At 37.4% G+C, this 25,018-nt stretch overlaps 2 protein-coding genes across 2 annotated transcripts in view; one reads left to right on the forward strand and one right to left on the reverse strand.

Annotated features, from left to right (window-relative positions):
• Positions 1-20,435, reverse strand: part of ELOVL4 (ELOVL fatty acid elongase 4) — a 29,781-nt gene extending 9,346 nt beyond the window's left edge. Inside the window, exons 1-2 of the mRNA XM_069488692.1 lie at positions 20,336-20,435; positions 107-294 (exon numbers count right to left, since the gene is read on the reverse strand). Of these exons, the coding sequence (XP_069344793.1) occupies positions 107-294; positions 20,336-20,435 (288 nt within the window). The remainder of the gene's footprint in view (positions 1-106; positions 295-20,335) is intronic.
• Positions 11,635-11,889, forward strand: LOC138395557 (small ribosomal subunit protein eS27-like). The gene has a single exon (XM_069488424.1). It carries the CDS (start codon positions 11,731-11,733, stop codon positions 11,887-11,889), a length of 159 nt encoding a protein of 52 aa, XP_069344525.1. The 5' UTR covers positions 11,635-11,730.
• Positions 20,436-25,018: the final 4,583 nt, after the last annotated feature.

Raw genomic sequence — 25,018 nt, forward strand, 5'->3', positions numbered from 1 at the left:
CTGTTATCTGGGGGTAAGATATTACAATGATGGTTTTATACAGTTTCATTTTAAAAATTTCCAAGAACCTCGGAGAATTAGTATAGAGTGATCTTAATAAACCTACCTCTCTGAAGATAAAAAGGTTAAGCAAAACCATCCCAAAATTATAGACAATGAGCACTAAGCGCATCTGAAAAGGTTCTCGATCCTTCATCCATTTTGGACCCAGCCACACAAACAGGAGATAAAGGGTACTTATACTTAGTGTAGGCCATGGAGACTGCATCAGAGGCCAATTTTCCACACGTTTATCTATAGAAAGAACAAAATAACATAAAATTAATTAAATAGTAATGTTTTATAAAATGAACTTTTAGGGATTAAAATGTTTCCACTAAATTTCCCTATCTGACCAAACACAGATCACTATCCTTTGAGTCTCAACAAAAATACATGGTTTAAAAAGCAAAGAAACAATACTGACTCCTGCAAGTAGCTTTTGAAAATTAAGTTTCATTACTTATGCCACACATTATATTTTATAGGGAACCTAGAGAACAAAGAAAAGAAATAAAGCTCACCAAAAATAGAGGAGATAAGCTTAGGATAAAAAGTTAATGAAAGACTTCATAGACAGAAAATAAATATTTTAAGGAAACACTTGTTTTCCCTTTTAAACACGTGAAATTTATCAGTGCAGCTCCGACGCTCTCTGTATGTCCATTCCTAAAGCCAGCGAGAATTAGACTGACGAGTGTGGGCAATGGAAGCCATTCGCTGATACCACCAGATACTGAAGGCAGGAAGACGGTTCTTCATGAGAGATTAAGTTAGCATTCATTACAATTCTATCATTTATTTAAATGGTAATCACAGTCAAGACATTTTTCTAACTTTCTCATCGAGAGCATGCATCTATTTTATTCCCAATGAATAACCAATTTGAGTGCTTTTCTCTAAAGCTGTAAATCACTTAACTTACATATGTGTAAATATATACAATGCAATACATTATTACATTTAAAATGAATTGATTGTCCTTAATAGTAAAATATGCAACCATGAATCAATTTTATAATAGAATGTTCCCACAAGTAAAACATTTCTAAGAGAAGCATGATAATGAAATATAAATGAGATTAATAAAAATTCATCTTTTAATACTTTATAGAAAGATATTAATATTAATTTTTATATTTCTAAAAGCTAGACATTTAAAGGTTACTGAATTTAACCTAAGTGCTGATTACAATAACTCTCTATTTAAACTGTCATTTTTACTAAAGCTATATATGCAAAATGGTTCTAGATTAGATAAGTAGGTATTAAAATACATTACTTAAAAACAAATTATTTTCACATGTGAAAAAAAAGAAAAAAAACACAAATTAATCTGTTTCTATATACTGTCAATAGAAAATAAGATGCAAGACATAAAACATAACATTTAATCCAATATCTCCAAAGTCAAGAAGCAATATCATTAACTCTGGTTTCAATGAAATCAGAATTGTTAAAAAGGAGAGATGGTGACTTGTAAGAAAAACACATATGGGAACAAGGAAAACAGAAAAACTAATTTTATTTCATAGTTTACCTCCTGGTCTACCACTCATGGAGATTATGGTTGTATCACTCAAATGAAACACATTCCAGAGTTAAAGTAAAATATTTGAAAGACAGGACAGAAAGTAAACCTCTCACAAGAAGGAAGTGACTTAAAAAGATGGCAAGGCACCTTGAGAGGCTGAGGGAGGAGGATCACTTGAGGTTAGGAGTTAGAGACCAGCCTAAGCAACATAGCAAGACCTTGTCTCTACAAAAAAAATTTAAAAAATTACCCATGCATGGTGGTGTGCACCTGTAGTCCCAGCTACTTAGGAGGCTGAGATGGGAGGATTCATTGAGCCCAGGATTTTGAGGTTACTGTGAACTATGATTGTGCCACTGTACTCCAGCCTGGGCTACAGAGTGAAATCTATTCTCTTTAAAAAAAAAAAAAACAAAAAAAAAGGCATGGCTGACTTTTGTTAAAGGCATTATGCCACTGTGTTCTTATTAGTAATGGTTTGCTTTTTTTTAATAACATTGTAGCCTTCTATGTTAATTATCCTTCTATGACCAGACCTTTCTATACCAAAGCCTCCCCATAAAACATGTGGTGCTTATTTACTTAGGTCTTTATTTTTCTATATCATAGAAGAAAAGATTTAGACAAACTTCCTGAAGCCTAAAGCCCAGTTCTGGGTCATAGAGGAGTTGCTATGGTGTCCGATTCTTCTCCACAAACTATAAGGCAGATACTGTTTTGTCTGTGAGACTGATACAAAGAGCAAAAGTACTCTGTTAATGGAATAATCTACGTAATACAGAAAGGACAATAAATTCATCCATGAGAAGATTTTAATATCTAACATCATGGATTATTTCTCATGCTTACACAATATAAAATTCTTATTGACTTCGAAGAAAGTTCTGAGCAGCAAGTAGAAAATGATTAGAGAAATAGGTTCAAAAATTTTCCAGAAATTAAGAGTAAATAAAAACACTCATTTGCTTTGATGTATAGTGTGGTACAGTGTATTGTTCTCTCATTCAACGGAGAAATTTAAAGATAGGACTACCTTCATGGTTGAGTGTTGGGTTGGCCAAAAAAATAAATAAATAAATAATAATGATAATAAAATTTAAAAAATAAAGAGAAGACTACCAAAAAGAGAGAAGGAAAGAGACATGAATAAGAAGAAGTTGAAGAGCTTACAATATGAAACAGTAATGGAGACCAACAGAAGAGTAAGAATGTGGAGAGATTTAGATAGCAAATAACAGATGTATCAGAGAAAGCACAGAAGACTCTACCAGTAAACAGGCTGGCTGAGTTCTAATGCTGGCTCTGCTTCTGTGTGTAGGACCTTAGGGACATAATTTCTCTTCGTTTCTTTCATCTATAAATCCTGAAGGGGAGAGGGTGAACTAGATTAGTACTCCTCCAGTTTCAGGGAGAAAAAGAATCTCCTGTGGGGCATAGTTCAAATGCAGGTTCTGACAGAGTATGTCCCACGTAATGGCCCTTTCTAGAACACTGCATTTCCTAGGAAGCGTCAACGGATGCTATGCCATTATTCCACGGACCACCCACTTGGAGTAATAAGAAACTAGATGATCCCTTAGGTTTACTTTATAATAACTTCTGAAAATTGTTACTTTTTAAAATAATTATTAGGAGCAAGAATAGATTAAAGATGAGAAAAACTAGATCAAGAAAATGTTAACTGGTCGGAGGACCTTCTGCCCATGTTTCTGCTCCGTCACAGCTCCCACGGTGCTGTCCCAGTGACCTTCCTTTCAACTGTAATCCCCCTGAAGGCGGGGGCTGGGTCTTTCATTCTTGTACAGCAAGGCCTATCAAGGTGCCTAAAATTTATTTGATCAATAAATAAAAACTGGATAATTCTTTCTTATTATTCCGTTATTCTCTATCCTTTCTGCCAAATCCAACAGTACATTTACCAAAACCCAAGATTTCTTCAGTGTCCAACTACCCTTTCCCTACAGCTCTTCCCAGATCTTTCTTTGTGTCACCATAATAACTTTAATGTCAAGTCAACAACACTTCAACTCAGTATTTAGTGAGTATGTGTGTGCACTATAAAACTCAACGTCCTTTTATTTCATTGCTTATTCTAGGGGAAAAAGCAATGTCCTCACTTCTTTGCTCAACAATGCAAGTCATGCATTCATTCAACAACCACTAGCAAATCCCTGTTTTCAGCCTATAAAAGGCCACATTTCACAACATACACTTCTCAAATTAGCCCTTCCAGTTCACAAGAGTCAGAGAGCTCTCAAAAATTTCACCTCCTATGATTATAGAAATTATAGTATTAATAATTGTCAGCACCAAAACTATAGCATAACAACTCTCATCCTAATATTTGCATGAAATTCCTCCATGTCTTTACAAGTTGTAACAGTTATACGCATCTTTCTGAATTTATTTGCATTAACATTTCCTTTAGTGCTTCTGATGAGATTTAAATATTCTACATTTCTGTTTCCTTTCCATTAAAGAGGACTGACTGTGTCACAATAGTGCCATAAAATGATATGAAAGTTCACCATTACCAACAGGTCACCCTATGTCTTGAACCAAAAAAATGCTGGGAAACTAAAACGGTAAGGGAAAATCATGACTACTGAAGCTTCATATATTTTATGTAATCTTTGAATATATTAAAATAAATTGTGTATATTTTCATTAACTCAAATGTTTAAATAAACATGTTTTAAAGCTAAATTAAATCCTTTAATTCACTTGGGTTACTGTACATTGAATCCAAATGTAGATTAAACATACTAGGGTGACAGAAGATAATATATTTTTAGTATGTTGTCAATATTAAACCTACAGTTATTGGTGGGATTTCATGCCATGAATTTATTAGGGGGAAAAAAACTGGAAAAATTTTATTGAAACTTTACCCCTCCTGCTACCAATGAAGTCAAATTCTGTCATCAAATAGTACAAAGATCCAAATGTGTTTTTATGTAACATTCTTGGGAATTTTCTCTTTGGTAAGCATTTGTAGGGGTATCAAAAATGGCACAAATATAAACTGACTTGTCAATTTATCGACTTGTCTGTCTTGCTTTTATAGTTTATACTATTAAATGTTTATTAACATGATGTTTATACCTTCAAGCCTTAATGTTTTTGCTCTTATTTTGAGCTTATTTATTATAATAGCAATTTTAAGCCTTTCATGTTATCATGTAAGCCTTTGTATAAACTAGAATTGTAAAATTTTAGATTTATAAATGATCCCTTTATCTGAAAAGTGAGATTCAGAGAGATCAAGAGACTTGCCACAGCAGATAAAGCGAGAGCCCCTTCTACTGTGGCAGCTATTCTAGGACTACTCAGTCATCATGTACTTGGATTGTAAGTGGGAAAATTTCCCATCAATTTCTTTCTGAATTACAGGTACAAATGTTATATTTTAAGACTGTTCCTTCAAGGTAAAGAAAACCTGAGAGAGCTTCAAGAGTTCCCTCAGTAGAAAGAATGACAAGAGATACTCAAATGAGAGAGTCTCACAGTTCAATTGGGTGCTGCTTTGGGCAGACCTGGGCCAGGATCATGGATGCTTTGGAAGTTATGACACAGACTGAGGGGAAAAGACCAAAGACGTCTGGCCTCGAAAAGAGAAAGAGGTCTCATCAAATACTAAAAGAACTTATGAGAGATCAGATTTATTCTTTAGTTTCAGAGGGTAGAATTAGAACCAATGAGAAGAAGTTATACAGAGAGCAATTTCACCTAAATTCAGAAAATTTCTAACCACTGGCTTTCCTTCGGTATGTAGAAGGAGCTGTCTCCTTTGGTAATAGTTTCTCTATTCTAGTTTTAAACTAATTTTTTTTTTTTTTTTTTCTTTGAGAGACAGATTCTCACTCTGTCGCCCTGGCTAGAATACAGTGGCATCATCATAGCTCACAGCAACCTCAAACTCCTGGTCTTAAGCCTCAGCCTCCTGGATAACCGGGACTACAGGCACGTGCCACCACACCCAGCTAAGTTTTCTATTTTTTGTAGGGGGGGTGTCTCACTCTTGCTCAAGCTGGCTTTCAAGTCTTGACCTCAAGTGATCCTCCTGTCTTGGCCTCCCAGAGTGCTAGGACTACAGGTGTGAGCCACTGCACCTGGCCTGTAAACTAAATTTAAGCAAACCTAAAGCCAAATACTATAGCAAATCAAGCTCAGAAAAAGATTTTATTTTAATAATGAGAATTACTAAGACACATTATTTTAACCTTTCCAGACACTTAAGGATTACCTTTCTCAAGAAATAGCTTCCGAGGAGAATATTTTGACTGATTCATAATGCACATGCCAAGTGGGACTGATTTGTTTACAAGCATTAATTTGTCAGCAATAATACAAGTTTATCTATATTAAGAAGCCACATAGGCTGGGCGCGGTGGCTCACGCCTGTAATCCTAGCACTCTGGGAGGCCGAGGTGGGCGGATCGTTTGAGCTCAGGAGTTCGAGACCACCCTGAGCAAGAGCGAGACCCCGTCTCTACTAAAAATAGAAAAAAATTATATGGACAACTAAAAATATATATAGAAAAAATTAGCCGGGCATGGTGGTGCATGCCTGTAGTCCCAGCTACTCGGGAGGCTGAGACAGGAGGATCGCTTGAGCTCAGGAGTTTGAGGTTGCTGTGAGCTAGGCTGACGCCACGGCACTCACTCTAGCCTGGGCAACAGAGTGAGACTCTGTCTCAAAAAAAAAAAAAAAAAAAAAGAGGCCACATAATAGTTACATAACCGTGTTTGTCAAAACTCACAAACTTTACTAAAAGGAGTAAATTAATGGGGGGGGAGAGGATGGTCTATCTAAAATGGTTTTTCCCTTGAACATACTCCACCACCAAGTTTTTATTCTTAGTCTGATTTGTATCTTAAGATCACACAGCATAGTGGAATAGAACAGACTTTGAAGTCAGACATTCTACTCCTTTGAGCTAAGTGATTTGGGGCAGGTTACTTGGTCTCTAACCTCTCAAAGCTCGTTATCTATTAGAGGCGGAGACAGATACGATAACTCAATTGCTATGCAGTAGGAGTGCCATATCAGAGGAGTGTCTTAAATACAGTGGTAGGACCAGAAAGGGGAACAAGGCAGGCCTCAACAAGAGACATGTGAACTTTTTTTCAAAGAGGAGGAATTTGTCAAGCAGACAGGCAGAAGAAAAGCATTCTTTTTCCAGAGAGCAACATTAGAGAGACCTACAAAAGTTCCCTTAGTACAATGACAACAGATAGGCAAATGTGAGTATCTGAGCACTCCGAGAGAACCGAATATCTAAACAGTACAGAAGCAAGAAATTAAACACTTATTTTGTAAACTAAGCAGGCCTGTAGTAGAGGATATATACAAGGGAAGAGGGCAGAAAATGACTGTGAGGATTCCTTAGAGGGTCTTAGAAATTATGCCATGGAGGCTAGAACTTATCATGTAAATAATGAGAAGATATCTGATTGATTTTGGCTTTTAAAAGATCATGGTGGAGGCAGTGGGGTGGACTGAAGGGGAAGGGGATATGTCAAGAGGCAGGAAAACCCGCTGGATCTAGACTGCCCATTAAGAATCATGTTGTTTTTAAAAATATGGATTCCCAGGCTCCACCCCAGATCTGCTGAATCAAAATCTCTGCAGGTGAGGCCTGGCACCATGATCTCCAAGTTCCCACGGTGATTGTGATAGGCAGCAAGACTTGGAGTCCACTATAATGCGAGAAATGATGGAAATCTGGATTCAGGGGGCTGCAGTGGCCACAGACAGGAGAGGCAGACATGAAGGTTCCGAGGGTAAAGTCTACAGACCGTGTGACTTTTACGGATGTGAAACGTGAGAGTAAAAGAAAAGTTCTGGATTAGTTCCAGATTTCTGGCGTAGCTGGCAGCACACATAGTATATCGTGATCCAGGACAGAGTATGAAGGAAGAGGAGCAGGTCTGGGAGGAAATGATCAGTGGATATTAACCGTCTCATGTTTGAGCCACCTGTAGGATACTGAGGTGGAGGCACCCAGCAGGCTCTGGAGCTGCAGGGCTGTGGACACACAGAGGAACCAGTGACAGTGAAGACCACACTGGAGTTTGAGATCACAGGGGAAAGAGCATGGAGAGAGAACAACATGAAAAAAGATTGAACCAGGGACACTTGAGGCAGACTGGGTGAAATGGAAGCAAATCAGCCAGAGAGGCAGGAAAAGAGAAAACTATGTCACAGAGACCAAGAGAGCAAGACATTTTCAAAGGGAGGGGATGGGCAACAGAATCTATGGCTGGAGAATCACCTGTTCTGTTCTTTTTTTTTAATGGGGAAACAACTACCTCATAGAGTTGTAAGTAATGATAAAATGCACTAAAGTATGTGAAAGTTCCTAGCACATATGGATGCCACGAAGTCATTCATTCCCTTCAGCTGCACCCTATTCTCTCCCCGTTCTAAATCTTAATACAAGTGTGTCTTAGGTCAGGAATAATCTGAGCCCTTTCCCTTAAAAATCAAGCCCTTCAATGTCTTCTAGAACTTTTTCCCCCAACCTATGCTCTGAATGGGGACTCTCAAATCAGACTTACCAGCATTAGAATCCTCACTTACCAGATGAATAAGTTCATGAAGATCCTTAATCTCTCTTGCCTTGTGGATGATAATATAAGGTTGTGAGGAATAAGATAATATGTGTATAGTGTCTGACATAGAGAAAGAGCTCAATAAATGTTGGCATTGTCATTAGTATTGACAATGATTAAACCTCTCCTCCTCTCTCTTCCAAGAGGAGAGTTGAGCCAAATTAAAGAAAAATTACTATCAATAATTAAACTTAGGAGAAGAGTTTATATGGAGAAGACAGAACATTTTATGACTTATATGCTGAGAAAGCAATATTTTATAATTCTGTATTTATTGATTTAGGAGATCAAATACATAAAAATGCTCTCTTTTTTGTTTCCTGGCCTTTTACAGAAAAAAAAATACATAAAAATTCTCATGAACTCTGAATTTTTTAAATTAAGTAGAGAGGCTATTTTTAAAAACTTCTTTTTTATAATATCAAGCAGATTTTAATAAAAAATAAAATTCTTGTAATCCAATAGATTTCAAGTAACCCTAGTATCCTCTACTTATATAGAAGATACTATATAATCAAACAACTATATTTAATGCAACAAATTATTGTTATGTTTATTAAAGCAACTTCCTTAAAAATCTCTAATAGACCTACTTTTTTGAAAGGCTGTTTTCTTTTAAAGCTTTCTGTAACTCCGGATTTCCACCAGTCAGAATGAACTATCTTCCTCAAGTAGTCTAAGCTAGTAAAGTTTTACTATCATTTTCCAAAAGAAAAATCAGTAAACTTTTAAATTTTTAGAACATCCAAATTCCTAGAAGAACTAAATGGAAGGAACACAAGATTATAGTAGGAAATAATCTTAGATGATGGCAAAGGGAGTCACATGGAGCACAGGCAGCTTGACATAGGGGTAAGGGACAATGCTTGAATTAAGAAGAACCAGATTCTAGCTCTGTCATTTTTTAGCCCTATGACTATGAACCTGAAACTCTGAGCCACCACTTCCTCATATGCAAAATAAGGGTGACAATAAGATTATCTAAATCATTGCCCTTTTGATTCAGGTAAAATGAGCAACAGTTACTGATCAATATACTATGGTTCTAGAAGATATACAAAGTCCCCGTTAAAGTAAAAAACAATTAAACGTTCTATAAAAATATATGCCCTCATTTGATTTTTAAATAACTTAAGCACATTTAAAAATTCTTCTTTATCCATAATATTAATAGTAAGTAGTAGATGATTGTAAAAGAAATTAAGAATACTCCATTCCCTTGCTACTCAAAGTGTGGTCCATGCATCAGCAGAAAAGCATCACCTGGAAGCTTCCAAGAAATGCAGAATCTCAGGCCTCACCCCAGAACTACTGAACCGGGATCTGCATTTTAATAAGATTCCACAGTGACTTAGCATGGTAAAGAAGCACTGCTCTGGTCTACTCGGAAATGTGAACCTACTTTATATAACATATAATCAAAAGTTACATAAAAGTTTGCTTGATTTGTTCCCAGATTCTACCTATATAAATCAGCCAACTCCTTTTCTTCTAACAGAATCCACATATGTTTAATCTACCATAAACTAAAGAACACATAGGTAGCAAACCCTAAATATTGAGTAGCTTCAGGAGTATATTCAAGACATCAAGAAGTCTGTATTATACATAATTCTAAATTGCAAGAAGAGAAAAAAGAAAAAAAAGAAGTCTGTACTATACATTACTACTTTATTCATCCTTTTTTAATAAGTTAAAAGCAACAGTTGCAAATTAACTCCTTTTTAATATCTGGCTACTAATCACCACTGATATACTAAGTGATATTGTTAAAAAATCCATTTGCCTTTACTAACTACACAAAAATAAAGGTTACCCATTAGTATAATGTCACATTGTACACTAAAAGCACTCCAAAGGGAAACTGTGGTCTTTGTCTTAAGGAGACAGTCAATGTCTTCCTCCATTTATTACAGATGTCATGAAGGCCAAGGCCACAGCCCTATCCCTTGCTGTACCACTATAACAATGCCTGATATCAAAGTCCTTAAACATTTGTTAAAAGAAATTTTTAACAAAAACCATAGATGACTGTTGTCAAGAAGAGTCTGAGAAAGATCGTATCTCTAGATAGGGAGTAAACTAAATAACACCTTAAGGCCTCTACTAGAATGTAAAATATGATGCTTAATATATTCCTCAAGCCAAGTAAGAGCTTGAGTATCAGTGAGGTGAAAAAGGCAGAACTGGACGAGAAGGGCCTTCCTACAACCGGACAAAATGGGGCAGGAAATGAACGAGCTGAGATATACTCTACAAATAAAACACAGATTCTGAAGGTGGTGGGTGAAGGACAGTCTGATCAATTTCCTGTTTAGTCAGAATGATTAATGGGAAATTTCTGTTCTAAGCTCCTGTGTACTCAGGAAAGAGGATGGAAGGTTTGAATTTGGAAGAGCACCTGGATGAACGTGAGGAAAGGGCAGCTTCTGCAGAATTACAGAGGTAGACAAGACAGAGGCTGGGCTAAAATATTACAAAGAGGTCAGAGTGCGATGGGCAGAGAGTAGGGAACAGAGAGCTTCCCCAGCAAGGGAGGGGAAAGCCGCGGTGTGTCGAGGTGTGCAGGAGCAGACCGCCTGAGAGCAGCTCAGCACAGCGCTAAAACACAAGGGCAAAGACGTCTTATGTGACTCAGTTGTGTAATAGTCACACCCAACAGACTGAAATTATGGAGGGAGGAGGTAAAAAACAGAGGAAAAAAGAATTCTGGTTGCAAGTTTGCCTGAATAGAGATCATAATAATGGTAAAAAGTGAGAGAAATTATAAAATTTCCTATAGAAAGCAGACAAATAAGGATGAATTCAGAAACCGTAAAGGGGAAAAGACAATAACATAGATGAGGAGAAGGAATCAATACGTGATTCAAGCTGAAGGCTGGTTACTCTGAAATTTCATTTGGGAGGGTTAGTATTAGGTGAATAACATCCAGAGAAGGTCAGTTTACTTACCTGGAAAATGGGAACAATAACAGTATCCAGTCCAAAGGAATATGAGAATTAAATGTGATACTACACATAAAATACTAGACACAGTGTCTGACAGTAAGCATCCAATAAATGTTCACTATTACTACTGGGCTATAAAACAGTATTTGTTAAATGAATAGGTAGGCTATCCTGCATTATAAAAAGGTTATTGTCTTGGGAAGGAGAAAGATCGTGATTCCACCTCAGCTCCGTTATTTTTTTCCAGCTTTGTAGTTTTAAGTCTATTTCTTTATCTATTGATAGCTAAATAATACCTAACTTATAGAGATGCTATGAAGATTAAATGTAAGGTGTATAAACTGCATTGCCACAGCATCTTTAGTCCACAATAGTCTATACTAGAAGCTCAGTAAATGGTAGTAAGTTACATCATGTGAAGTGGGTATTGAATTCATGACTTTAAAAAATGACATATTTGCCCTTTCCGACGGTGATGGCCTTCCCATGAGAACATGTCTCTCTAAAAGAATCTCCTTCATCCCCCTCCAGAAGAGGAGAAGAGGAAACACAAGAAGAAGCGCCTGGTGCAGAGCCCCAATTCCTACTTCATGGATGTGAAATGCCCAGGATGCTATAAAATCACCATGGTGTTCAGCCAAGCACAAACAGTAGTTTTGTGTGTTGCTTGCTCCACTGTCCTCTGCCAGCCTACGGGAGGAAAAGCAAGGCTTTCAGAAGGACGGTCCTTCAGAAGGAAGCAGCACTGAAAGTACCGTGCTTGAATGACTGGGAAACCATCTCAATAAATACATTTTGGATATTAAAAAAATGGCATACTCATAAAAGCCATTTCACAGGGGAGATAGAAACAACGCCAATGAATAAAATATGTATCAAGAGAGACATCTGAAGAATAATAACATATCTTGAAAGCCAAGACTGGAAAGCAGGTAAGTAGTTTCCTTCTCTTCTGTTGCCACATTTTGCTGGGCTTCTCAGAAAAAATAGTGGTCATAAAACGTCCTGTCTGCATTAATCTGGGAGTTCCAAGTCCAAATATCCACTCAGTGCTGCCAATGATCTCAAAACTTGAAAACTGAAATGGTATTTCCCTTTAGCAACAGAGACTGAAGATACTTTTAGACTATTGTTGAGTGTATGTATATGAATGGGAACTTTGATCAAAACCTTCTCTTGGCTCTAACAGTCATATAAATTGAACATCCACTGGGTAAAATGCTATTAGTCCTGAATTTATTACCCTTTCACTAATTAACAATAGTTTCTAGTTCTTGTATTATGTAATTTATCAAACACTTTCATAATTCACTTTGAATATACTTTTTTTACACTCCTATTACTCCCTCATATTAAAAAAGTCAACTTCATCTTCTCAGCCTCTCACTTTTTATATTTTATATATATTTATATATAGTGTAAGTATATAAATATATAAATGTATATAAATATTAATAAATATCACTTTCTAGTTTAATCTCATATACCAGCCTTTATAGTACCTTTAAGCATTTCAGATGTCTTTCTTTAAACTATCTCTGGTGACATTATGACTTTGTTCAGATTTAGTATTGTAAATGGTGATACTTTGTAGATAAGGTAGCAGTATAAGAAAAAATAAAATAAGAGAGATACACAGTCAAGGCCTGATTATTTCTTTCCTGCTTGGCTAGTGTGATGGGAAGACAAGTGGACTGGGCTAGAGACAAATCAACCTCTTTACACCAATTTCTACTAAGTGATCATCTGCAAGTTATTTAATGTCCATAAATCTCAGGGACTTCTAAATATATGGAAATAATGCCTTCGAGGCCTATCTCCCAGGGTTGCTGTGAAGTTCTTGATAAAACTGTAAAGCAAAGTACAAAGCCAAAGTTGTCTTCCTTGTTAGTTGCTACTTTCCAGCCACTTGCATGCTTTTTAAAGCCAACAGCTATATATTGTCTTTATAAAACCATTTTACTTTGCTAAAAAAACCCCCAAGAGAATAAAAGAATCAACTGTTTTACCTTTAAACACTGAAGATAATTTCTTCATTTTATGTGCTATTATATTAATTATATATGAAATTCTTTAATTGTGGTAAAAAAATACAAAATTTATAATCTTAATCATTTTAAGTATATAGTCCAGTAGTATTAAGTATATTCACATCATTGTACAACCAATCTCCAAAACTTTTTTGTCCTGTAATACTGAAACTCTATACCCATTAAACAACTCCACATTTCTCCCTGCCCCTAACCTTTGACAACCACCATTCTACCTTCTGTCTCTATGAATTTGACTACTTTAGAGAGTCCATATAAATGGAATCATAATTCCACATATATAACTATCTTTTTTTGACTGGACTATTTCATTTAGTATAATGTCCTCAAGGTTCATCTTTGTTGTAGTATATGTCAAAATTCCTTCCTTTTTAAGGCTGAATAATATTCCATTTTTTGTATATACCACATTTTGTGTATCCATTTATCTACCAATAGACATTTGGGTTATTTCTACCTCATGGCTAGTGTGAATAACGCTGCCATGAACATAAGTATGCAAAAATATATGAAATTCTTAACAACACACATCTGTGCCAAGGTTTTAATTTGAAAAACAAATAAAAATGAAAAGAGAAAAGCTTCCTCCTTTGAATGCTGCAGTTCAAAACCACAAATGCTTTTATATGATTACACCTGACAGTGAGTAACTGATTCCTTCAGTGGATTAATGCATTTGTCTTTCAAATCCCAAAGCTTATATTCTAATTAAAATATAATCATAAATAGAACACCTATACCAACGTATTTGTTTACGAATGACAATATTCCATTAAGAAAACGATATGACAAAAGACTTTAAAAATTAATATTTTGAAAAAAAAATTAATATTTTGATTAGTTAAGAAACATCCTTATACCAAAACCATTTACTTTCTTTTATTTTCCCCTTTCTATGAGACCTTATATACTTTTAGCAATTTTACAAAAATTTTAAGCCATATTTCTAAACTTAAGTCAAAATGCACATATATAAAGTACCTATAATAGAAAACCTTTTGGAATGATGTATAACAATATTTTACATTTTCTGCAGAAAAAATATAAACTAAATAAGATCGAGTTTAAATTTATATATAAGCCATATTTTAGGAGATACTATGAGGATTCAATAGTCTTACGATTATATAGTTCAGCCCCTCTCATGGTACAGGTAGAAATAAGAGACCCAAAAAACACATAATAAACCATCCTCAGAAATTGCATATCACATTATAAATGCAATATATAATTGAGGTAACTTTATTCTTTAATATTATTGCTACGGTTTCTGACAAAATAGTTAATTCTTGATTATGTGAGAAATATTGAGATAATTCAATAGGTATAGTGGTATAGCAACAAACAGTGCTATTTCAAAGCAGATGCTTAAATATCTATATCCTTTGTTTCTCTATTCTTCTACCTATTTCTTACGGAGCAGATAAGAAAAAGTAAAAAGGACCAAATATGTATCTGTTATTTTTACTATTTGTGCAGTGTTGATAACAATTTTGTTGGTAAATATCTGAATTATTGTATAGAATGAGGTTTTTGAATTCCTGATTAATGTACATTTATTTGAATCTGCTTTACTTATTCCAAAAATAAAGTAAGTGGCGTCTATATCTAGAATTATAGAACCAGGCAGGACCTTAGAGATTACCTAATTCAACCCTCTTAATTTACAGATGAAAAAAAAATTGTGAATTGAAAAAGCAACTTCACTCGTCCAAATTGTCACAACTAATTAGCAACTGACTCAGGACTAAAGCCTAGGTCATCTAAATCCCAGTCCAGAATTCTTTACATTTCATGATACCATACTGTCCTCCTCACTTGCACATACATGGCAATACTTCTGCATAGACAAAGAAGAATAAAGAACAATTATATCTGATTTTATATCTCTAGAAATCTTGACTTTATATCTCTGTTTTGTGCTACTAAATGATTTAATGGTTTGATTCTTTCATTCATTCATTAAATTTAGTCAACATTAATTGAATTTGTGATCAACTGATAATAAAGATTATTTTAAAAAAGGTTTCTGTAATTTAGTGTGGTCTAAAACCTTATTAGTGCTTAGCAACCAGAATATATAATGATTCAAAATTATGCCAGATTAAGGGGGTCATCTCTTCATACATACAAAATCAACAAATACATGGGATACTCCCCATGCTGGAGAGAAAAATGCAAAGAAGTGAAAAGGCAAAAAATAATGAAGGTTTAAACAGTTCAAGACTAAAGTCACAGAAAGAATGGCACAAGGAAATACGTGAGTAACTACTAAAGACAATGGGTTTATGTGAGAGAACAAACTGCTCTAGGGTACCATGGACAAGAAAGGCTTTGCGAGGAGGGCCACTGTGCTGGGTTCTGGTGAAAGGTTTCTGAAGTCAGTTAAGGCAAGGGGAATGGTGTGCTGGGAAACATAAATGTGGACATGCACACATTTTACTTAACTGTCCAAGTTGGCCAGAGCTGCAGGTCTATGGACAGAGGAATACTGACTGACCAAGTTAGAAAGTTAATTTGCACACTGGTTTTGAAAAGCCATGTATTTCCTTGCCTCTCTTTTCCAAAAGTCCAAACCTGTGTGATTAAAAAATATATGTATTCTAATACATTCTCATTCTAAGGGAAAATAAAACCACAGCCCCTTGATTTGTTAACACACAAAATGTCCTAAAAATGAGGAGGAAGAAAAAGCCATCTGAAGTGAGAAAAGACAGACTGTTTGCACAGCTAATTTCTGTGTGTTAATACATGCCTAATTCGAAATAAGTGGCTCAATAAATGAAAAATAATACTTATGTTAATAATGCTAAATCATTCACAGATGACATTATCATAAGACTTGAGAAAAAGTAAGGAAACAAATTGAATTTTAAAAGGATGACCAAATGCTCTGTGGCTCTTAAGATCACAAAAGCACTGTGTGATATACAATTATCGGTACAATTCTTAAATCTCTGCCTAAGCCAAAGAATCTAACTGTATAAAACTGTGTCCTGACACCAATTTTAGAATCTGCATTGTTTACCCTCCTAGAAAACTAACATAAACATACGGTACAGCATTTAAAACTCAGCTTCTTTGGGGCCTAGTAATCCCTAAGACAAACCTACGCTCACCCCAGCTTATTCCAGCTGAGTTAAACGTCTCCTCCCACTAGCCCCAGTTTCATCAAACCTGGATGACTCACAGGCCCTTAAGCACATTCCCTGTTTCAGTGGTTTTTCAGTCAGGCTGTTCCCCTTGACGTTGACACTCTTTGCCCTAACCTACTTCAAATACTCTCCCACAATACCCACATCAACTCCTCATTCAAGGGCAGGGGTAAGTCACTTGTGGTGAAACAGCTAAAATATTCTAAAAATGAAGCTTGTATATTGTTTTCACAACTCAAGAGTGAGGTACAGGTGAGAGAAATAGATCTGAAAAGAGCAGAGAAGGACTTTTCTGACCTTCCTTAGGTCCCAGCTAGGCCTGAATCTGAAAGATCACACTGCCTTCAGACCATGATACGGAGGAAAGGGGAATGACACTGATTCCCCTAAACTTTGTAAGCTGCATGAGAGCAGTGACCAAGTATCTTCCTTTTTTCCCCAGAGCCCAGAACTGTGCCTGCACATGGCAAGTGAATATGGAAAGAATGAATGATAATATTAAGCCTGGCTTCCAAATTTTGTCATCCTACAAGAGTCCTCCCTCTTCCTGTACCACTCATCCCTTCTCCCTTCTGCCCCCTCCTAAGTGAATTCAAGGACCCAGCTAGGCTGGCCTTTTATATTCTAACTTCAACTATCAAGTAGACATGATTCTTTCACCAAAATTATGGGTACTGTATCTGAACAGAGGGGCAATGCCAACCCCTCCCCAACCAACAGACATGTGTACCCATACCCTATGAATAACAGCTATTTTAAAAAATGTAGTCAAAAAGAAATACAGCAGCTCAGGAGACACCTGGATTTATTGCAGGCATTCTTACTAACTTTCCAGGATGTTTCTATGCTAAATGTCAGGTACACAAAAAGATATAATATACATGTATTAAAAGAATAATAAATTAATATAGTGGACAATGTAGATAATTTGGGTATGAATAGACTGGGGAATATTTAGATTCATCTGTTTAAAAAATTTATATACAATTTTTCTTAATTAGACATACACTTTGAGTCTAGGATCCTGGTCCTAATAATTTTAGTACACCCATAAAGTGAAAGAAAAGAAGGAAAAAAAACAATGACATCAGAGTACCTACTCCAACACCCTCAACTGGTATAAAGTTCCACATCAGTCTGTACTTTCCTCTAATATACTAATATTAACTTCCTTGTTAAAATATCTAGAACTATAATATAGAAAAATTAAAAATTATTTTTGTTGTTTTCTAAAAGTACAGCTCTTTCCAACTTTCAATTCCAATGTACAAAGTGTTAAAAATATAGTAAAAATAACATTTTCAGTGTTAACACATTATGCACCATATTCTGTATTTGCTAGATATATGCCTTTGAGAAACCTAGTTTTAATACATTGCTTTGGATATGTTTTATTAAATAGCACCATTTGATATAATAGCACAAAATAACATTTTTCCAGAAACTGATTGCCTAGGGCAAAAATCTCTTGGACCATCAAACATACTCTACAAATCTATACCTATTCCTTTATGAGAGTGCAAAGCAGTTACAGTTTACTTATACTCAAGTAGAACCCTCAATGGAGAGAAACATTTAATGAACTAATAAAAGAGAAAGAAAGAACTACAGCCCTAGGAATGCAAACACTCAAGGGCATGGAGCCTAGCTTACTGCTTGTAAGCAATAATTTGCATCTTTTCACCACACTCACCACTATTTCTCAAGTCCATCTTTCTCTCCCGCCCATTTTTATTTCTCCCTCTGATTCACCAACTTTTCTTCAACCTCATCTAATAAGCTACTTTTCTACTTTGGCTCCCCCCTCCCAGATTTTTATGAAATGATGCCGAGAGGATAACCCGTTGGAATCCAAGCAGAGTGATGAGTCAAAGAAAAGGAACATGGAGAGGATAGAAAGGGGAGGAGTAAAAGAAAATGGGACACCACAGACTTCAAGTCTGTTCTGCCTGAACCTAAAAAATACTCCTCCTTACACAGCAGTAAAGCAGAACAGGCTATATCCACTAAGCCTCTCTGCTGGTTAAGAAATACCATCTGCCTACATAAGGTAACTTGTTCCAGAAAGCAAGGAAGCAGTGTCAGGTTTCGTAAGTGGATAGTCAGAGCATGGGCAAATACCTTCCCTCAGACCTGCTTGTGAGAGAGGTTCCAGTGACTGCTCTCACTTCTCAGGGTTGGCCCACAATATCATATTATTTTATATGCCCTTCACCAGTAGCAAGCTTTCACATGAGGCAACAGCACAAAATTTCCTATTTCATTCGTGGTGGTATTTTTTACACAAACATCATTAGGAAAGAATCAACCATCACAGAAAAGTGTATTCTACCTTTGCTCTCAATTTTTCTTTCTGAGACTCTAGAGATGGGAAACCTCCCGGATAGGAAGGGAATGACAGAACTGAGAACTACTGGGTGTGGCTCTAGCTATATGGAGATTGAAGAACCTCAAAAACTCCAAAGTATGCAAAGTGCAATTACCTGCAAAGAGCTTGTCTGACATTCAGCTCCACACCATTGTGTAATGAGAAGCCCTGATGCAATGTTTAAGGAACTCAAATCACAGAGATGAAGAGAAGGGCACATCTTTCCCAGTTTTTGCAGGTACATGGGAGAAAAACTTGAAGAAAAACTCCATAAAAAACTGTCTTTTAACCATTTTCAGTTGTAATGACTTATTAAATGGCTTATTTCCCAGTGACACATTTGAGATCTTATGAAAAAGAATATACCTTTCTAAAGAAGTGAACATAGCATCAGTGTCAAAGAATCATTTCGTCTCACACAAAAATAATTCCAGCAAACGTATGTATATCCCACGTATCCGATTATATTCATGCTGTAGCCGCTGTTCATTTACTCTAACAACGACAAACACAAAAACTACAGGAAAACATTTTCATTTCTAAGGAGGGAAGACAGAGTCACAACATGGAAACTTAATTCTCTCCACTGATGGGATGCAGTGTGAAAATGCAAAAGGGCTAGAAAAATTTACCTCCTAAGAGCATTTCTAAAATTCTTTAAACCTAATTTTAGATTTAAAAAACTTGTACGTGCTTTAAAAGCAATGAAGCAAATGAAAAAATAAATGGCAAAATGTAAAGATACCATAATATCACAACTGGACGCCAGGAAAGCAGCATAACTCAACAAATTGACAGCCCAGCCAAAGGAACTCCAACAGTTAAAGGAAAAGTTTGCTGCTTTAAGAAAACCGTGCATATGTAGACTTCTGGGATAACCTCTAGGTGCTGCTGTAGAGACCCCCTTCCGAAAGACTTATTTCTTCCCCGGTGTTTTAGCCTCCCCCTCCCCCTGACCGCACTGCAGTGCGCCAAGCCACTACAGACAATCACTTCAAACGTATCTGCAGCTGAAAAATGCCTCAGAAACTAACGTTCTTCAAGTTTCAAGGAGCCAATGTTTATTCAGCCCAAATGACATTACAGATGGATGAGCTAGACAGAAGAAAATATTAGCAGGGTTGGGTCAAAGCAACCAGGAGGTTAAAGCAGCAAAAAGACAGCGACCATTGGAGCCCTCCCCTCTCCCCAGCCCTCTCTTCATGCAGAATATTACTCAATGTTAAAACTAATCCTATGAACAAGGCAGAACTCTGAGATGAGCTGGGAAGATGAAGGAGTATAGGGTGGGGCGGTTCCTGTGATGAGCTCTTGGCTGAACAGGCTCCATCTGATATGTCAGCTCTCGCATCCGAGAAGCTGATGAGAGACGGTGGAAGCTCAGAGGAAAACCGTGCGAGTGTCGCAGGGGGCGGGGGAGGCCTTAACGTTCGGATCAGATTAACCAGTGCACGACCGAGATGCCCGCGCCGGCACCTCCGCTGATCCGCAGCATCGTAACAGCCAAAGGGCGCCGGGGGCTGCAGCGCGGGGGCCCAGGCGCTCTGAGACCACGGCTGGTGCCCCCCGCGCGGCAGCGGCCCGCAGGACCAGGCGAGGATGGGGAAGCCAGTGCCTTTACCTGCGATGGACCAGGTCCAGCGGTAGAACTCCACGGTGTCGTTGAGCGCCGTGGACACCACGTTAAGGACACTGCCCGGCTCCGAGTCCAGGAGCCCCATCGCGGCGACAAGCAGGCGCTGGCGGCGGCGGCTGAGGCAGGAGAAAGCGGAGACCCCGCGAGAGGGTCGACCTCAGAGGCGACGGCCGAGGGGGCGGGCGGCAGCCGGGGACCCCTCTAACCGCGGCGGCCCAGCTCCGTCTTCCCTCCTCCTCTGAGCGCCTCAGCGGCGGGGATGCGGTGGCAGCGACGTCGACGAGCGGGGCCGAGAGGGTGTCGTCAAGGCACCCAGAAGGAGGAGGAGGAGGAGGAGGACGACGACGACGACGACGACGACGAGAAGGAGGAGGTCTTGCCGCGAGCGCCCGGCGCTGCACCAGTCTGCCGCCTCTCGCCGCCGCCGCTCCAATCCCCTCCGCCGGCGTCACGTGGGCCCGCGCGGGGGCGGGGGAGCCGGCGCAGCCCTCCTCCCTCCCGCGCGCTAGTGCTCTCTTGCGCAGAGATGCTGCGGTCTGGGGGGAGACCGGAGCCAGACCTGCGCAGGCGCGCGCCGCCCCCATACCCATCCGTCACCCTTCCTCCTGACGCGCCCGAGCCTGACACCTGGGCCCTCCTCGCGACCTCTCCCCGCGAGTGTCCCCATCCTCCTTCCGCCTCCCTCCCCGGCATCAGGCCCCTGCGGAGAAGTACACACACTGTCTTCCCACGGGTGACCTCGCATCCGCCCCGGATAAGTCCTGGGAAACAAGGCAGGAAAGAATGGGTATTTTGTGGGCAGAGATGAGGTAGGCGAGGTGCTTTGGTCTTTACCTGTCACTCACCTTGATTTCACGTGTGTTCTGTTTCTTTCACCAACACCAGCACATACTTCTCACCGTGAGAAGGGATATGAGCAAGTTGTCCCTATAAAAAATGAAAGGATATTTGTCTTAACCTGCTACAGCGATGGAAAATAAGCTTTGGGGTCTACTCATTAACAAATTAACATATAATTGAATGAATGTTTGCATGTGTTCAGTAGACTCTTAACATACACGGAAAGATCAAAAAGCAATATAATCGTGCTAAATTAGGCCACTAGTACTTCAGAGAAAAGGGAGAAGAGAGAGGGGTCTCACAGGTAGAGAAGTCTGCCTGAATCTGAAAGAGTTGAGGTGAATCTAAAAGGATAATCGTGCAGGAGACAAATGGCAATATAGTTCAGAGAAGTGAACGAAGTAATTTTTTTATTTTAAAAAATTGTTTAGATAAGAAGAAGGTGGCATGCAGTAGGAGAACCTGCCCTGAAAAGTAGCAAAAATACACTACATGAATTCATAATTTGATAGTTTCTGACATAAAACAGTTTGAGAATGGTCCAATAACCTTTTCATCTATTTATTATTTAAATCTGTCACATATTTCTTAATCTTTTCTCCACTTGTTGATTTAGGATGCTACATTTTAAAGGCCACTGACTCAAGTGTGAAATTTCCTCTGCCCTTTGGCACTGTTGTGAATACTACCTTTTATCCTATTTATTTGATTTATTTATTTTCCAATTGACACAGTTATATGTCGTTTGTCTATTTTATACTGGAATCATCCTAGAGGATAAGCATTATTTTTGGCTGCTTAATGAGGACCTAACCCAGTGCTATAAATAGTAACTAATAAATATTTATGCTGACAAAATTATCACATACTTCTTTCAGAGCATAATAGGGATTATTGTAAGCGGCAGGAGCTGGAGAGAAAGAAGAAGGTAATTAAAACTAACTGATTTGTTGTATAACTCAAGCAACCACAAGATTTAAATGCTGTATTCTTGAAATTAACCAAATAAAATGTAATTTATTAATTTATCAAATATATTTGCCAAACTAAAGTTTCCTGTATTGAAATAATAATTTCTCAAATCTCAACCTGAAGTTATGTGTATTAATATATCAGACAGATTCTAGTAGCTATTTAAAAAGTATCCAGTCAAGTCTTTCCATTTGAGGTGTGGACAATGATCAACTCATTTACCTTGATGACCTAGCAAAGTTCAAATTAGTTTGAACTTCACCTAAACAATTGATTACTACTTCTATATTGTGGCATTCTTGATATTTTCTAGGGAAAGCAAATTCCCACCCTTATCTCCATTCACAAATGCAAAACCTCAGCATCTTTACTAATTTAGTACGATGTGAACTTGTGAAAATAGCTTCAGATATTTTCCTGGCCTCTTTTACAGGGGAGGCCAACTTAAGTCCTTATTCACTAGGGGGCGCCAATCACATATAAGAAAATCACGGACAAGCGATGATAGCTAAGTTAGGAATGGCGTTGACACCTGTGTCACCTTGTCTATACTCCACTTGTAAGACTAGTGTGTTTGTTTACATTTATGAGCTGTCCAAATATACACCAAGAACCAGAGCCGTAAAACTTACCCTGGAGCCCTATCACCTGGCCTGACCGCTACAGTCCAATACTCAATTTTCAAGCGGTTTATAAATACTAGTGGCTGCCCAGAACCAAAGCCTGCCTAGTCTAGTTGTCCAAAGGGAAGGAGACCTGCATGTCCACTTACCTAGAATGACAGCCATCTAACTAAGATTTTGGTGGCATCATATCAGAAGAAAAGCAAATACAAACAACCATAGTTATCTGCAAAATTTTGAGACCAGAGAGTTCTTTGGTGTGGGTTGAATATAAATAGGATACTCACAGTTGTCTACAAAAACTAAAAGAGAGAATATTATTATAATAAAAAATTATATGTTAGTAAAATAGAAAAACATGTTTAAATGTCTTACAGCCCATACCGAGTTAACAACATAAATCAAGCTATCTATTTTTTCCCTAGTGTTTCCACCTTTTCCATGTTGGCAATATTGTCAGCAACTTGTGCTTTCAAAGAAAAGTGAACCTGGGAGCCTGTTGAGTCAGGAGTAAAAGGAAATAATCTGATTAAAGAAGAGCTTGTAGAAAGACTTTAAATCTGCTAGCAGTAAATTTTGCTAAATGGATACCACTTACAGAAAATGGAGAAAAATTTTGATAATACTTATTGCTATTAATTCCAGGCTTTTTAAAACTCTGCTTACCACTCCTCCCCTACTTCATAAAGATAGAAAAATATGTAGCATCCATAATACAGGTGCTTGACTAATTTGGAAGTATAATTTTTGCCATAAGACATTTTTCATTCTAAATTTAAGACATTTACTTTTTTGTTGCCTTGTATGCAATTATTTATTTTATTAAATGGATATAGATTTTCCTGATAATACATAAGCATTGATAAAATAGCAATAAAACAAAATGTCCCCATAATTTCATCTCCCATTCTTAACAATTTTACATGCTTATGTATGCCTTTTTCTCTTTACACAAATGGTTCTTTTTTATAATGCTGTTTTATCTTTTTTTTTTTTTTTTTTTTTTGAGACAGAGTCTCACTCTGTTGCCCAGGCTAGAGTGAGTGCCGTGGCGTCAGCCTAGCTCACAGCAACCTCAAACTCCTGAGCTCAAGCGATCCTCCTGCCTCAGCCTCCCGAGTAGCTGGGACTACAGGCATGCACCACCATGCCCGGCTAATTTTTTCTATATATATTTTTAACTGTCCATATAATTTCTTTCTATTTTTAGTAGAGGTGGGGTCTCGCTCTTGCTCAGGCTGGTCTCGAACTCCTGAGCTCAAACGATCCGCCCACCTCGGCCTCCCAGAGTGCTAGGATTACAGGCGTGAGCCACCGCGCCCGGCCTATAATGCTGTTTTATAATCTGCTTTTTAAAAACTTAACAATATATCAGGAATACTTTTCAAGGTGATATCAATTACTTAATATTCCATTATATGGATATACCATAATTATTTAACCACTACCATGTAGATGAGCATTTAGATTGTTTCAATTTAAATTTGAACTATTATATCAATTTGGCTGTCAGTAGCCCCATATACACAGTTTTGTGAACTTGTCTAATCATTCTTAGCATAAATTTCTACAAGGGAAATTTTGGATTCAAAGGATTTTAAATTTAAAAATTTTGATACATGATGCCCACTTACTCTCCAGAAATATACAAATTCACAATTCCTCCAAAATTTATGAAAATGTGCTTGTTTCCCACACTTCATTCTCATTAATGAATTTAATTGTGCTTTTTAATTGTAATCATTACCAATCTAATAGGTAAATACTGATGTTTCATGGTTGCTTAACAGTTTATCATTTTTATTGGGATTTATCTTTAAGAATTGCCTATTTGCATTCTTTGCACATTTTCCAATAGTTGTGTCTATTTTTCTTATTTATAAGAGAGCTTTATGTAATAAAGTTATTGACAGTTTGTCTGCTGTATATGTTGCAAATATATTTTCCCAGTTTATTATTTTATATTTTACTAGATTTATTATGTAATAATAATTTTCAAGTAGGCATATTAGGCTCACTCACCACCATCGCTACCAGAATTATGCATCAGAATGGCTTTTCAAACTTTGAGCTCCCATACAACCCCTGGCAGTTCTGACGTGCACTTCTAAGATACATATGCTACTCCTTTCCTAAGAATCACAACTACACATTATTTGCATTGGATATTCATTATTTTCGCATCACCTAATATGTACACCCCATCTATATTCTTTCTTTTATAGATCAAAGC

The sequence above is a fragment of the Eulemur rufifrons genome, chromosome 15 (genome assembly GCF_041146395.1).
Source record: "Eulemur rufifrons isolate Redbay chromosome 15, OSU_ERuf_1, whole genome shotgun sequence".
NCBI lineage: Eukaryota > Metazoa > Chordata > Mammalia > Primates > Lemuridae > Eulemur > Eulemur rufifrons.